The sequence below is a fragment of the Anopheles bellator genome, chromosome 2, assembly GCF_943735745.2.
Source record: "Anopheles bellator chromosome 2, idAnoBellAS_SP24_06.2, whole genome shotgun sequence".
NCBI classification, from domain to species: Eukaryota; Metazoa; Arthropoda; class Insecta; order Diptera; family Culicidae; genus Anopheles; species Anopheles bellator.
The window spans coordinates 81625867-81639419 of record NC_071286.1 but is presented as its reverse complement, the minus strand read 5'-3'; the positions used below and the strand labels follow the sequence as shown (position 1 = coordinate 81639419).

Here is a 13553-nt window from a genome sequence, read left to right as displayed (position 1 = left end):
GATGTTGGACGATCGCTGAAAGCGTTCCAAGCTGCGGTTGTAGTAATCGTGCACGAAACGTGCCAACGTCCGCAGGTTGATGGGTGACCGTAGCGCGTACGTCGATTCGTTCTCGGCGTCGACGATGAAGGCCACGGTTTGGTTCGGTTCCTGCAGCACGTCGACCCCAAGCCGCTCGCTAAACGCATGGTAAAGAGTGCTGTCCATGCTGAGGAAGGTGAGGGTTTTGTTATGCTTGCACGACAATCCACCGATCGCAGCGTAGATTGCGTCCGATTCTCCTTCCGGCTCCGGGTAGAACAAGTGCGTTCCATCGTCCTCCGCCAACCGAAACAGCTCGCACTGCCGGCGGAGGTACTGTTTGGTGAGCAATTTAGGTCCCCGGTAGTCGTGCGTCGAATCGATTGCACTTGAAGTGACCAGCTCGGGAGCCTCCGGTATAGGGCGTGCCCTTGCCGGACACCCCTCTTCTTCTTCCTGCTGCCCTGTACCGCTCCACCGCAGGGATGGTTTTCGTTCGGGACCGAAACGGGCTCCGCAACTCTCCACCGGTTGGCACTTTCCGGCCAGTGCCGGGGCTATGTCGCAGTACTCGGAATCGGGTTCCGATCCTCCCGAGTGGCCCGCAAGCTTTCGTCCATCGACAAACTTTGACGAATTGAGCACATTCACAAACGAAACGGACACCGTCGAGCGATCGATCCCGGCACGGCCCCGACCATCAGCCCCTCTGCCTTCGTCGTCATCCTGCGACGGGTGCCGTCCCAGAATGGATCCACATTGGACCTTTCGGTGAGTGTACCGCTCGAGGGCGGCCAGACGCTGTTCGGCAATGTACTCACGGGCCATTTCCTGTACCCAGGTATCGCCGGCACAGTTGTAGTACTGCATGCTGAGCTGCCGGAGCATCATGTACGCATCGGAGCTGTCTCCCTCGGCATACAGGGGCCGCGGATTGAAGAGAAACAGAACTGGACCCTGCCGAAAGTACGGTGCGATCGTACTGGATTTCGACCCGGGCGGTGCGATCCACATCGAGACGACCTGCAGATGCTTAACGAGCCAACCGTTCAGCTCCTTCGGTGTCCACGATTCCTTACCGACGTACTCCTGGTGCGCGGAAGGAAAATGAATTAGTATCAGCGAAACAAAACGACCCGTAGACCCGCGGAACCTTACGATTGTTTCGTTCCACAAGTACAGCCGAATGGAAGGTTGCGTTTCCACGCCAAACAGCTTGCAGGACTCGCCCGTCACGACCCCGAATGAAACTTCCTGGAACGGATCCTTCTCGAGCCACTTGACGGCCGCCTGATAGTACTGGTTGTAAAGTTTGCTTTCGTTGGTCACCTCAAGGAATGCGACGATCACGGCCTACAAAAGAGATGGGATCAGATGATCGTGTGATCGAGGCGGGCTTTCTGGACTTACATCCTTCCCGGTCATTCGATCCATCAGGTCGGCAGGATTGACGAACCGCTGCAGCGGCGCCACCAACGATTGAACGAACCGCGAAAGGGAACCGGCCGTCCACGCTTGTTGGTACTGGATGACAAACCCGTTCGGTTGGTACGCCATCAGCACCGGCCACGAAAGTAAATAAGTGTACCGCTGCCGACACTCGCCTCCGGGCTGCCAGCAGTTGATAGCTACAAAGTGAGCCTCCCGGTGGTAGAGCTGGGCGACGGATTCGTACGCTTGGCGTGCATACTGACTCTCGGCGCACCACGGAGCGTAGTAGAAGACGAGCGATAGCTCCGTGACGGCTACCCGCGCTTGTGCCGTACCGAGGGCACCGGAAGGGAAGTCGGACACAAGCGAACCGCGCGAAAAGAATGGCACCGGTGGTGGAGGTGCCTTGGCCTTGGGCGGAGTGTTCTGAATAGTGGCGTACGTGGTGAGCAGCAGGGCGAGAATGCAGAGCGCTTCGCGCCCATAAATAATGATCATGCTGATCCGACTGTAGCGGCGCGTTTTGCCGTCCACAACACTTAACTCTGCACTGTTCGGGTCACTGGCGGCGATCGGTGCCACGTCGGCGGCATTGTCGTCCGGTTCCGGTGCCACCGTCACACTGCCCCGTTCCACGGCGCTGTCATCGTCCTTCCGCTTCCGCTCGCCGCCGGTTGCTGGGACCGCGATCGTCGTGAGCTGCAATCCTCTGCTGACGAGCCTTGTGTTAGTGTAGGCATATGGAACTGCTTTCATTGGTCTCGTGTTGGTCTTGGATTAGGTCGGAGCCACGTCATAAGGAACTGTGCACCTGTCCAAACACTGCACTCAAAACATTCTCAATTGTCGCTCGCGGAAAATCCTCTTAATCTAATTTTCATTGAAACACGACGAGAAAAAGTGACAGTTCGTAAGCTGGTTCTGACAACAGTGAACCGGTTCGCTGGCTGGTGGTTTGTTTACAACCGGTTCGGGCGCACAGTTGAACGCGGTGAAATGGAAGCGGAAACTAAAAAGGTGTTTAAAAGAAAGAATCTCTCGGAGGTAAACCCGACGATCGGGAAAAAGCGACAGTGGAAATCTTTGAAGCAAATACTGACTCACGAGAAAACGTTACAATGGAAGGCGACGGACATTGCATGTAAGGCAACGTAACCATCCATAGTATCCGCTGATTCAGCATTGATTCAATTCATAATTCATAATTCCGATCAAGATTCCTCCGTGAACGCACCGCCGTCTTTGAAGCCGGCCAAAAAATACTCCGACATCTCGGGGCTGGTCGCGCCGTACACTGACCCACACTCGAAGCTGCGGTTCCACAACGCCGAGGAGTACCAAACGATACGCACCTTCCCCATGGATCTGACTGCCGGATACTTGGCGCTGCGCGGTGCCACGAGCATTGTTTGAGGCACTGTCGAGAAACAAACGGTATTTGTTAAGCAAACACTAAACTTAATCGTAATGCATTTTATTTTAGTAAAACATCGATTACCACAATAACCATTCTACGTATTGTTGGTTATGTTCAAGCTACCTATGCTCGACAAAACTATGCAAGATACAAATGGGTCTCCTCATATCACAACCGTTTCTCGTATCACTCTAAAAAAAGAGCTTGTCGCATGAATTCCCCCCACTAGGGGGGAAAAGAAGTACAACGGATCCCTTCGCAGGCGAAGCGTCCATCTCTCGCTCGAGCGAAGATCGAAACAGTCGTTTACAATCTATAGTCTATCATATGGTGGGAATATCAAAGGATTTGCCGCTCGTTTTAAGTCTTATCAGGTTCCTGTTGCGATGGCTGAAAAGCTAGTAGTAGTGAGGCGTTGTGCTCGCTGGCGGCCGTATGGCTCAAAAACTATGCTCGTACAGCAGGTAGCTCTTCAGCTCATTCGGCACGAACAGCGGGGGCACAAACTCGACCAGATTCCGTCCAAACAGTCGACGATAGTGGGCACGGATCTGTGATTTCAACTTCCGTGGAACCGAGCCCCGTTCGGCCAACAGCTCACGCTGTTCGTCGGTGAGCTGCTGATTGCGACGAATCATGCACGGGTCGAATTCCTCGGCTGCGTCCAGGATGATGCGGAACGCGGCAGAGTCGTGGTGTAGATTGGAAAGGCAGTTTAGCAGACCGTCCGGGTCCCGATACTGTGTCTTCAGGATGACCTGTTTCGCGAGACACGCGGAGAAAAAAATGCATTGATAACGCGCTCGGCTGAAGACTGTTTAGCCTTGAAACCTACCCTGGCACCATATCGGAGCAGGAGATGCAGTTCTTCGGGTGCTACCTTCTCGTTGCTTGCCAGTAGTTCGGCCAGTGGAGGGCGCAGGATCGCATTGGTGGCCACATCACCGACAACGCGCACGTTCGGGTCGGCGCCGTAAAATAAGAGCATCTGCCAAGAGGGATTCACAGGGTAGACGCAGATGAATAAGCTGTATTTTTTTAGGATCGCACCCAAAGTACTCACCTTCATGATTTCTACTCTGTTCGGGATGTTGTCGGCGCAGGCCACGTGCAGCGGGGAACCAATGATCGGACTGCTGCGGTTGACGTTAGCACCATTTTCGAGTAGTATTCTCACGAGCACGGGATCTCCGCGCAGAACGGCCAGATCGAGCGGGCTGGGCCGGTCTGGTTCTGGCAGTGGTGCAGGAATGTCCACACGGGCACCCTGTTTCAGCAACATCGTGACGAGGGAAGCATTTCCTAAAGTGGACGGACGGATTAGCTGAATAAAGCGTTGTGTTTTCCACGGTCTGTGTTAGGTCTTACCTGACAGGACGGCATAGTGCAGCACGGTGCGGTAATCATTTCGGGCATCGGTCATCGCGTTTACATCGGCTCCGTAGTGTAGCAGCAGCAGTACCGAATCGATACTTCCGTTCGTCCTCACCGCACGCATCAGTGGTGTGATTCCGGATCGATCGCGCGCCTCTGTGCTCGCCCCGTACGTAAGCAGCAGTTCAAGGCTCTCCACGTCCGTGGCCAGATTAATTTCCGAACCGAAAAAGTAGCGCTTGTTCGGATCCGCGCCACGATCTAGCAGAAGACGGGCTACTTCATAGTGTTTGTTGCGCAATGCCAATCGAAGCGGCTCGTCACAGAGTGTCGTCCGCGGGTACGGATCGTCCGTTGGCTTCCGGTAGTCAACTTTGCATCCCGCATCGAGCAGAATTTTCGCAAGATTCAGATACCTGTGGGAAAATGTAGAACGATTCAGTCTTGTCCAGTCGAGTCTCCCCGAATGACCATGCCTTACCCATGCTCGGCCGCCAGATGCAAGGCACTGTAGCCAACCTCGTCGATCGCGTTAATATCTGCACCGCGGACAATGAGCAGATTAACCGCAGCCTCGTTGTTCTGCCAGACGGCATAGTGCAACGGCTTGAGGCCCTGCGTAACCTGATCGTTTACCTTGGCACCGCAGGCGAGCAGAATGCGCAGCTCGTCCATCGACACCATGCGGATGATAGCATCCGCGAGAGCCCGCTGTAGCGGGTTTGCCGCACACTCCGCCGGCATTGTGATGACGCGCCCTGGAAAAAGGACGCTAGTTAATGATATTGAACACCTGCAAACGCAGCTTATTCTAACCATAATTTTATTCGTATCAATTGCGGACAATCATGTTCAGAGATATTTTGATTGGTCTCCGTGCTTTTCGCATCGTTCCCCGGCCAGGAACACACCATATGACCACATGATGTCACACGGAAGTAGATTCGGCCATTTCACCGGCAGTTGATGGGTACGGCGATCGTTTATAAACCATGCACGCTTATGACGCTCTAGCGAGACGGAACGGATTTTCGTAATTTACAAAAATAAATCAGTCAGTCACTCTTTCTCATGATCGCGCCGCACGCACGATCAGCTCTTTCTGCGCTCCTACTTGCAGGCAGTACTCTGAAGCAGAGGTTCGCGGTTCTAGTGGCCGCAATTGACCATTGACCGGACAGCGACTTTATTTCGTAATCGATTTGCGCCACAAAACCCAGCGCTCAAGTAAGGCACTCCTTTCGGCACCGACAACGGAACCGGTTTCTCGAGCGTCATAGCCCCCCGTGAATGCTTACCTCGGCTGTTCATGTTTCGGTCCTGGCCCTCGCACGGTGCCAAAGAAAATACGTAAAGTCTATGCAACTGTCCTTCACAACTCTAGACACACGAATTTCGTGCGATTTCCTTTCTTACAGGGCGCTCAGGCTGCACGTGTGGCTGGCCGGCCAGCAGCTGTGGGGATACCGTGCGCGTGAGTTGTTGTTAAACAAAGAACCGAAACCCTGATAGACGTTTTTGGCGCACCGCTTGGGATGGTGAAAACTACGTCTCAGAAATGAAAAGTTCACTTTCGCTGTAACTTGCCGATCCGACGGAACGGAACTGAGCAGGGAACTGAAACTCCTGCGCTCTTTCCCTCTTGCGGCGGCTGAGTGCCAAAATTTTCCTTTCAATGATCTCACGATGAGCACCGGTTTCTCACGATCGCGAACGATCGTGAGGTTTTCCACGCGAGTTCTCAGGAGTGCCATTTTGGCGTCGCCTTCCTCACAGCTATGGCCATAACTCGCGGTGCGACGCAGGAAAATTGCGTGTTTCGGTTGAAACGATACAAAAATCGATGGAAATCGGATGCTACTAGCGCCAGTTCGAAACCCCAGCGTGTTTCATCCTGTCCGGCATCCGTTCCAAAGTTCACACGATCGCGACGCAACAACGGCCGATCACGTGCTTTCGCAACGCCAGCGAAGGCGCTACGCAAAACGCAAGGGAAAAGACCATGACTAGGCGGTTCTAGAGCGTCGCGTGGTCGGTTGTTTATAAAACACTGCCAACCGATGGTGAATTCCGGTCTATTGTATCTTGCCCTGTGGGTGATGAAGATGAATTTTACAAAACTGCTACGCGCGTGGTGGCACAATCTGTATCCGGCGGGCCCGACCATATGGTCGGTATACGATAAATTCGCCGTAAGTAGGGCGTCTGAAACGAGTTTCTTCCAAACAGGATGATCCATCGTCACCGTCCGTGCTGTACTACGACTTCCGCCACACGATGGCGTGACACCATTGGCCGTTCTTCTTCGCGAGGATCTGTCAGAGAAATTGCGCATCGAGGATGGCAAAAGAGGTTTTGCTGTTTTTATTTTTCAAATTTCTTCCTATAAGTTCCCGGAAAATCCATCACTTCCTGACAGGTTCGTTTGGCCCGAGGAGACACAGGTTCAATGGCACCCTTGTTTGTCGCTCCCGCTCGCGACGATGGACTTAGAGGCAGCAGCAGTTCGTTGTTAGCGTCCCAAAAATAGCTCACAAGACATGCTGTCTAGCATTGCGATCGTGTTACAAGTGCACGAAACCGTCAATCATCAATTCGGGACGCTTGAGAAAGGGCAGATACGTATATTAAATTCTAACGAACAGTGGCACTTACTCTTCAGCTGAGCGGTCTCGAATGTGATGGCGATCTGACTTGACGGGAACGGCCGCTGGCAGTCCGACTCACGGGAGAGTTCACAGGACTTTCCAACCAGATTGTTAAACGCTAAATGCGCAGCGTCACAGTTCGATCTTCCGATTCCGCGAACACCAACTCTATGCAGCACACCTTCATTCACTGTGTCTGCCAGAGATTTCCAGAGTGTTCTATTGGGTTTTGAAGGGCTCACAATAATAAAGTTCAATTGCTTTCCAAAAAGACTACTAAAGTTCACTGCGTTCACTTGCACGGTATATGAACTTCCTAGAACTTTTTCGATAGCTTGTTCCTCCGGATCGCCCACCGGAAGAGGGAGGGTTCTTGTGGTTTACTTGCGCTCCTGTTGGAAGCCGCCAGTCGACTGAGGATCCTGGTTCACCGACGCGGCCATATGTCGTTTGCGTTCACCGCGCATCGAACGCATCATAAAGAGCCGACGGCGTAATTAAGGACCAGCACAACGCAACAGCCGGTGTTTGTATGGTCGGGAAACAAAAACAAAACCACCGGCAAATCTGTGTACAGTGCGCGCGATCGACCAGCGATCGTGATGGTAGTATTTGGTTCGCGCACCTCTTCCGGGTATAGCAGCGATCGGCATCGGTGTCTGTATGGATGGGCAACAGTGAAAACAGGGCCAAAAGAAAACATACCACCACGTCCATGGGTTTTCCATTGGATCGTCTGCCGGTGGATCGTCCGTGATGTATGTGTATTGGTGTGCGCAGTCGAAACGTTGCCAAATTGGTTTATTTTTCCACCATAAAGAGCCAACGGGACTCCCGCTTTCTGTCGCCGACGGCAACGGCCAACGGTTGAGGCCATGGGCAATGGGTAATTGCGCTTCGGTCCTGTGTTGGTGTTTCGCGGCTCATTGTTGTCACGACGCACGATGCGATGCAGACGTCCGCTTTGAAACTGTGAAATATCAATCAATATTCAACCGCTTTGGCCATTTGGCCAGTACAAAAAGGTTACAATGTACTACCAGTGGATTGAAGGTCAGTTTTCAGCGCCACTTAAGGAGCTACTTTCTTGCTCTAAATTCGTTTTATTGTTGTTTTAACTTTCTTCGTCGTACGTAAAACGTAACGCGTGGTTTCGGTGCGGGTTGACCGAGGAGATCACTTCATCGAAGCAACGCAATAAGAATTCAAAGAACGAAGTAGAACGACGAGCAGACACCACGTGACGATGTAATTGCAAAACATGGCACTGTGGTAAACACTTCGGTGTCAATCAGATACAATTCCGAATTTTGCAAGGCTCGTTCAAAAATCGTTCGTTTATCATAAAATACCCATTCTTTTTCCCCGATGGAGACACCTAGTACTCCGTGCGATGGAGACGCCTAGTAAACGGCCCTCGCGAAAGCGGTCGCGTGGGTCACGGTTCCGTTCACCCTACCGTGCCCATAATAATGGTTGACCTTGATCTTCAGCTGTTTTCCTTCTTCGGTATTTCGTTGTGTCCGAAAGATAAGGGATCATCCTGCTTCGCAAAGTTCTTCATAAAGAACAACCGTGAACCGTAGCCGGTTGGTCGGAAATGATCAATGTGTCCCGCGGCTCACTACCTTCGCCAGTCAATGGGATCGTACAATAAACCCTTGGCGCCATCGGATGTGTGAACACAAAGAAAAGCCACCGTTCCGGTGTGCCGGAGACTGCAGCAAAGCATTTTAAGCCACGTGCCAGGGTTCGTGCGACGCAAGTAAAACGAAGCCGATGGTCCATCGTTTTGCTTCGGGATCAAAGATTAAGTAAACCATCGGTAGACGAACGAGGACGCGAAACGGCACAGCGAACGGGATTGTTAATCTGGCACCGGGGTACGGTCGAAAAACAAAATACATGGATACGCAAAATGGTGAAATACGAAATTCGAACCGTGTCGCAAACAAGCGAAACAACAAGACCGCAAGACTAGACGCAAAAACCCAGATCCTGAGCAGCGTATGCGTGACGCTCGGGCCGTTGGACATGGGCCGATGACGCCGAATATCGTGTATGAAGCACTCGCTCTCAGTGTCAGTGCTTTTGAAAGGAAAACATGTTGTTCGGCCATGCTTTCAATGCCTCGTGAATCATTTGGCGCACCTTCGACGTTATTGCTTCATATTTCTTCCACGACCCAACCTGGTCCATCGAGACCGTTGTTGTTTATCATCTTCCGGGTCCGACCGGTAATGCACTTTGGTCGTTCCCGAATGAGCACAGGGCTCATAAATGCGCGTTCGCGTCGCAGTCAACGACCCACTTGCAATAGAGCGCACTTTGGCTTTTATTTTCCCCAAATAAATAGCATATTCGCGTTGAAGTTTCGTATCGGAAGTATGTTTATTGGAGCCATGAACAACAGTACAAATGCAACCAATCGTTTATCGCCCAGTTTCATCGTTGTGATCGGAAAAGCATCGCTTTAGAATAAACTGGGAGCATCGCAAAATTTCCTGTAACAAGACAAAAGCGGAGATTAGGAAATGATATTTTCGTTACTAGAGAAGCATACTCACCTCACATGCACTATTTCCTCGGCTGTGTTCGATGATCGTGTCCAGTTTCTCTTTAAACCCCTCTTCAGAGGAGCACCTTTGCTTGGCCTCGTCGCATTCAATCAAATGCTTCAGCGCGTACAGCGCGGTGTCCAGCTCTGGATCGTAGTCTTTTGTGGTCGGCTTGATGATTCCCATAAATATTTCCACCGCATCAAGCTTGATAAACTCGTCCCGCGACGCCGGGTACGAGGTGACCATGCCAGTCGTGAGGAACGCAGCACATGCCTTCAGTTTTTCGCTGCCAACCTCCATGCACCGCAAAATACACTCGACGCCGCCGATGGCCATGAAGGCCACTATCGCCTGATCGCAGTGCCGTATCAAACACGACATGGCATGTAGTGCGTTTTCCGCTACCTTCGGTTCGTCTGAAAGCATTTCCATCAGTTTCGGGAGAATGTCCATTTCCAGCATCTTCAACTGGCAGAACGGGTTGTGCTGCGTCATGGCGCCGATCAGTCGGAGCATGCAGCTGCGGATGTTTGCGTTGGACGATTCCAAACCCGGCCGGATTATCTGAAAACCTCCGATCTGAAAGAAATCGTTCGCCGCATCCAGATCCTGCACATATTCCAGACACGCTTCCAGTGCGTCGACCTTCGCCTCATCCGCAGCATCTCGGTCTTCGAATATCTGCACTGCCTTCTCGAACTCTGTCGCCACATCCACGGTCACTGTGTTCAGCGCCAGTTCCAGAAATTGACGTCGCTCCTCATCCATCTGCTCCATGGAATGTTCGCGTGGAGCGTCCTCGTCCTTGGTTGCTTCCATAGCAAACTTCAGCAGACCCTGCACAGCAAACGGATTAGGAAATCGCCGTAAAGAAATCACCCAATCCCAGAAATCAATGATTACCTGTAGACTACGCGGGTGGCGCGGCTGATCGGGGTTATCTCCACTTGCCATTTTGTCTTTTAACGTTGCAAAAACTCTTTCACAAAATCTAATGCGCGTTTCTCGATCTTGCAATGCGTGTTTGACAAGCAAGAAAAAGAAAAATAAATAAAAGTCAGCTCGAGATGTTTTCAGAACTTTCGAGAAGTTGCCACAAGCAAGTGAGTGAAATATTTCACTCGTAGCGCGAACTGAGCAACTGACAACTGAGCGCTGTCAAATCGCAAACCAAAATATCCGCTTGTCACTTTTGTGCGTCCTTTGCTGTGTTTGGACCTTGTTTCGAGCGTCGGATGTTTTATCCTTCGAATTTGTAATTTCTCCAATTTTCAACGTTCTAATCGCACGGCAAACACAGTTAGGCAAGATGGCATACGACGCGGCGCACGATGATGGACCCGGCTTCGTAGGAATCCGTTTCTGTCAAGAATGGTAAGCAAAGATTTGCTCCCCGAGTCGCTCTGTTAACGTGCGTTTTACGTTCATTTACGACCCCCGTTTTTGCAGCAACAACATGCTGTACCCGAAAGAGGACAAGGAACACAAAATTCTCCTCTACGCATGCCGAAACTGTGATTACAAGCAGGAGGCCGACTCAAACTGCATCTACGTAAACAAAATTATGCACGAAATTGAGTATGTATTGCGGGCATCAAGTTGAATGCCCCATTTGACGAGCTCGCATCACTAAAGTATAGCGAGCATGTACTTATTTTATGTTTTAACCTTTACTTTAGTGAGTTGACGCACATAGTTCCGGATGTAATATCAGATCCCACCCTTCCACGGACAGAAGAGCACGCGTGTCCTAAGTGCTCCCACCGAGAAGCCGTTTTCTTCCAGGCACAAACCAGACGAGCAGAAGAGGAAATGAGACTGTACTACGTCTGCACAAATCCGTCCTGCTGCCACCGCTGGACTGAGTAAAAGACGCGTACCCGAGCTTACTATTGTCCTGAAGCTGACCTTTCCTTTCGATGCTATAAAAATAAACAAAACAATCTGGTATCCTGTATCCAAACGATTGTTGACGCGACTTCAGAAACTTTACAGCAAGTCGAACTGAACTTTTTCCTCACCAGCAACCCATAAAGAACGCGCTACCTGCTTGATTCTGAGTTCCCGCTCTTTAGAAACAAGCACTTCTTTGCTATCACAGTTCAGTTTGTAACAAATGGCACCGTAATGTGCCGAAAACGAAAATGCACGATTTTCAATTGTTAGAAATGGTGTATAAAATTTATGAATTGAGCACGATGCTAAAACATGCTAATTATGATTCTCGATCATGCCCGGTGACGATACAGGGTTCACTTACACCTCATAATTTAAAGACAAAAGCCCTAACGTGGTGTAACGTCCGGAAAGACCCTTTCTGGTTTATCGGTTCAATTGGGCGCACCCCTTTCATTATATGCTGCACACAGTCCGGAGACCCCAACGAACACGGCACAGTAATTATCAATTGCAATGCGCCACTTACACGCAAAATTGGCAACGATACAACAATTACGACAGAAGCGTAGCATATGGTATGTCCAAGGTATTCCTATGAAAACATCGGGGGAATGAAGGCCCGTTTCAGGAGTGAAAATCTTTGAACCATTTCGCACCATTACGGTAAAGGTAACTGAAATTTTTAATTTGTGATGAATGTATTGAACCCACTGTTCGTCAGTCTTTGATATTTTAATTTATTGGCCAAAATTAACCTCGGACTCGGAAAAGCATTCCGGATTTACATAGAGACGAAATTAGTGTTGTTAACTTTATTACCACCGTTATTGTGATCATCTTCTTGAATGGATCTTGGCGCGAATTTCTCGCTTTCTCTCTCTCTCTCTTTGTTTCGTATTCGTCGCGCCTTGGGTGTGGAATTGTGTGTGTTGCTGTGCGCAAAAGAGCGCCCCGTCGGGTTTAATGAACTTTCCTCCTCGCTTTCTATCGCAAAACGCGCGCGCTTTTCAAAATGCACCTAAAAAATGCATTCCCATTGTGTATGCGTGTGTGTTGGTTCAACACGACGTTCCCAGGCGCCCCGTTAGCTAATTCAATGAATTTTGGGGTGCACAAACAGAGCACAATGGAACACGAGATCGTGCGTTGATGATGATCAAGAGTTTCACAAAAAAAATAATTGTGCAAGAGCATGGCAAGCATCGGTTATGAATCAGTGATCAGTAAGCAATCCAAAAGACCTCCAAAAACATTGCTGCCAAGGCAAACATAAAAAGTTGAAAAAAAATTCGTATTTACATCATAAATAATTGCACCGATGCCGATCGTATGAAGATACTAAAATCAAAGCCTTGGCCTAAATTGGGACAAATAAATTTAATTTTCTGACTTACTTCATTATTGGTTTCCAGGTTTCCGGTTTATACAAATAACATGCCGTTTATAAGCATAACCTAACATAATAGCATTAACATAAGCATTTTTACACAAGTTTATAAGGGTGTAAGAAATTTATTCATCAGTTGCCCTTGGGCCAATGCCCAAATATATACACTTTTACGAGAATCAATATAATAATTCCCACCCCAAGGAATCCGGTTATAAATTGATATAAGTGAAGAGATTTTGCGCAGGTGGTAAAATAATAAAAGCCTGATTGGCGCCCCGCAGTTGATCGAATCAGGATATGCCCTCTACAACCATAAATATGAACATCCTTGAAAAGCATCATATCCCTACAGTTGAATGTTCTGTTTTTTTTTATGAATGATTCCCCAAGACTTTGAGGTCATCGTGCTAAGGTGACGCCACCAAGATTTACAACATCTAGAAGTTTACAAATAACACTGCGCTGTGGGTGCAATAAATGTTTGCTTGATGCTTAAGTAACGGAACGCCCCGGCGAATAAATCCTCCTGTCGTTCTTCGCGGTTTTCGTTCTTAGTTCTCCCATCTTTAGGCTACTACCTCTTAAATGTCCTTGCAATGTTCCTTGATCGAATGCAAATCCCATTGTAAGCGGTCGTTGATCGCGAGCCCATACATTCAAAATAGAAGTTGTTGGCGAATAGGGAAGCAAACCCCTAACTTCACTATTAACTCTTTCTCTGTTTTTCTTCCTATGGACACAACGTACGCCCTGGGGGCCGGCGCATCCTCCGTGGCATGAAGAACCGCCACCGCGGAAATAATCCAGCCACT

General features: G+C 49.9%; 5 protein-coding genes across 5 annotated transcripts; 2 read left to right on the top strand and 3 right to left on the bottom strand.

Annotated features, from left to right (window-relative positions):
- On the bottom strand, positions 1-2192 carry LOC131208180 (thioredoxin domain-containing protein 11-like; the record flags this gene model as incomplete). The annotated part of the gene is made up of 4 exons (XM_058200832.1): positions 2089-2192; positions 1432-1990; positions 1180-1374; positions 1-1110 (listed from the first exon to the last, which is right to left on the bottom strand). Coding segments are annotated over exons 1-4 (1968 nt in total), but the record flags the coding sequence as incomplete, so codon positions are not given.
- A 207-nt stretch (positions 2193-2399) lies between these two features.
- LOC131209296 (INO80 complex subunit C) lies at positions 2400-2977 on the top strand. Its single transcript, XM_058202331.1, has 2 exons — positions 2400-2593; positions 2669-2977. The coding sequence occupies exons 1-2, from the start codon at positions 2449-2451 to the stop codon at positions 2863-2865; spliced, it is 342 nt and encodes a 113-aa protein (XP_058058314.1). The 5' UTR covers positions 2400-2448; the 3' UTR covers positions 2866-2977.
- On the bottom strand, positions 2917-5553 carry LOC131209294 (ankyrin-2-like). Its single transcript, XM_058202330.1, has 6 exons — positions 5542-5553; positions 4725-5001; positions 4238-4659; positions 3933-4171; positions 3705-3857; positions 2917-3627 (listed from the first exon to the last, which is right to left on the bottom strand). Exons 2-6 carry the CDS (start codon positions 4985-4987, stop codon positions 3310-3312), a joined length of 1395 nt encoding a protein of 464 aa, XP_058058313.1. The 5' UTR covers positions 4988-5001; positions 5542-5553; the 3' UTR covers positions 2917-3309.
- Positions 5554-9257: 3704 nt separating this feature from the next.
- Positions 9258-10474, bottom strand: LOC131209984 (hsp70-binding protein 1-like). The gene is made up of 3 exons (XM_058203165.1): positions 10356-10474; positions 9459-10289; positions 9258-9395 (listed from the first exon to the last, which is right to left on the bottom strand). Exons 1-3 carry the CDS (start codon positions 10404-10406, stop codon positions 9324-9326), a joined length of 954 nt encoding a protein of 317 aa, XP_058059148.1. The 5' UTR covers positions 10407-10474; the 3' UTR covers positions 9258-9323.
- A 200-nt stretch (positions 10475-10674) lies between these two features.
- Positions 10675-11401, top strand: LOC131210454 (DNA-directed RNA polymerase II subunit RPB9). The gene is made up of 3 exons (XM_058203707.1): positions 10675-10826; positions 10902-11030; positions 11132-11401. Exons 1-3 carry the CDS (start codon positions 10762-10764, stop codon positions 11319-11321), a joined length of 384 nt encoding a protein of 127 aa, XP_058059690.1. The 5' UTR covers positions 10675-10761; the 3' UTR covers positions 11322-11401.
- The last annotated feature ends 2152 nt before the right edge of the window (positions 11402-13553 follow it).

What these genes read in the sequence shown, in the direction of transcription:
- LOC131210454 (XM_058203707.1), top strand. Translation starts at nt 10,762, where the DNA reads ATGGCATACGACGCGGCGCACGATGATGGACCCGGCTTCGTAGGAATC. An exon ending in ATCCGTTTCTGTCAAGAATG is followed by an intron (nt 10,827 to 10,901) that starts GTAAGCAAAGAT and finishes CCGTTTTTGCAG; the next exon opens with CAACAACATGCTGTACCCGA. An exon ending in AAAATTATGCACGAAATTGA is followed by an intron (nt 11,031 to 11,131) that starts GTATGTATTGCG and finishes CCTTTACTTTAG; the next exon opens with TGAGTTGACGCACATAGTTC.
- LOC131209296 (XM_058202331.1), top strand. Translation starts at nt 2,449, where the DNA reads ATGGAAGCGGAAACTAAAAAGGTGTTTAAAAGAAAGAATCTCTCGGAG. An exon ending in GAAGGCGACGGACATTGCAT is followed by an intron (nt 2,594 to 2,668) that starts GTAAGGCAACGT and finishes ATTCCGATCAAG; the next exon opens with ATTCCTCCGTGAACGCACCG.
- LOC131209984 (XM_058203165.1), bottom strand. Translation starts at nt 10,406, where the DNA reads ATGGCAAGTGGAGATAACCCCGATCAGCCGCGCCACCCGCGTAGTCTA. An exon ending in GCCACCCGCGTAGTCTACAG is followed by an intron (nt 10,290 to 10,355) that starts GTAATCATTGAT and finishes TTTGCTGTGCAG; the next exon opens with GGTCTGCTGAAGTTTGCTAT. An exon ending in GAGGAAATAGTGCATGTGAG is followed by an intron (nt 9,396 to 9,458) that starts GTGAGTATGCTT and finishes GTCTTGTTACAG; the next exon opens with GAAATTTTGCGATGCTCCCA.
- LOC131209294 (XM_058202330.1), bottom strand. Translation starts at nt 4,987, where the DNA reads ATGCCGGCGGAGTGTGCGGCAAACCCGCTACAGCGGGCTCTCGCGGAT. An exon ending in GCACTATGCCGTCCTGTCAG is followed by an intron (nt 4,172 to 4,237) that starts GTAAGACCTAAC and finishes CGTCCACTTTAG; the next exon opens with GAAATGCTTCCCTCGTCACG. An exon ending in ACAGAGTAGAAATCATGAAG is followed by an intron (nt 3,858 to 3,932) that starts GTGAGTACTTTG and finishes CCCTCTTGGCAG; the next exon opens with ATGCTCTTATTTTACGGCGC.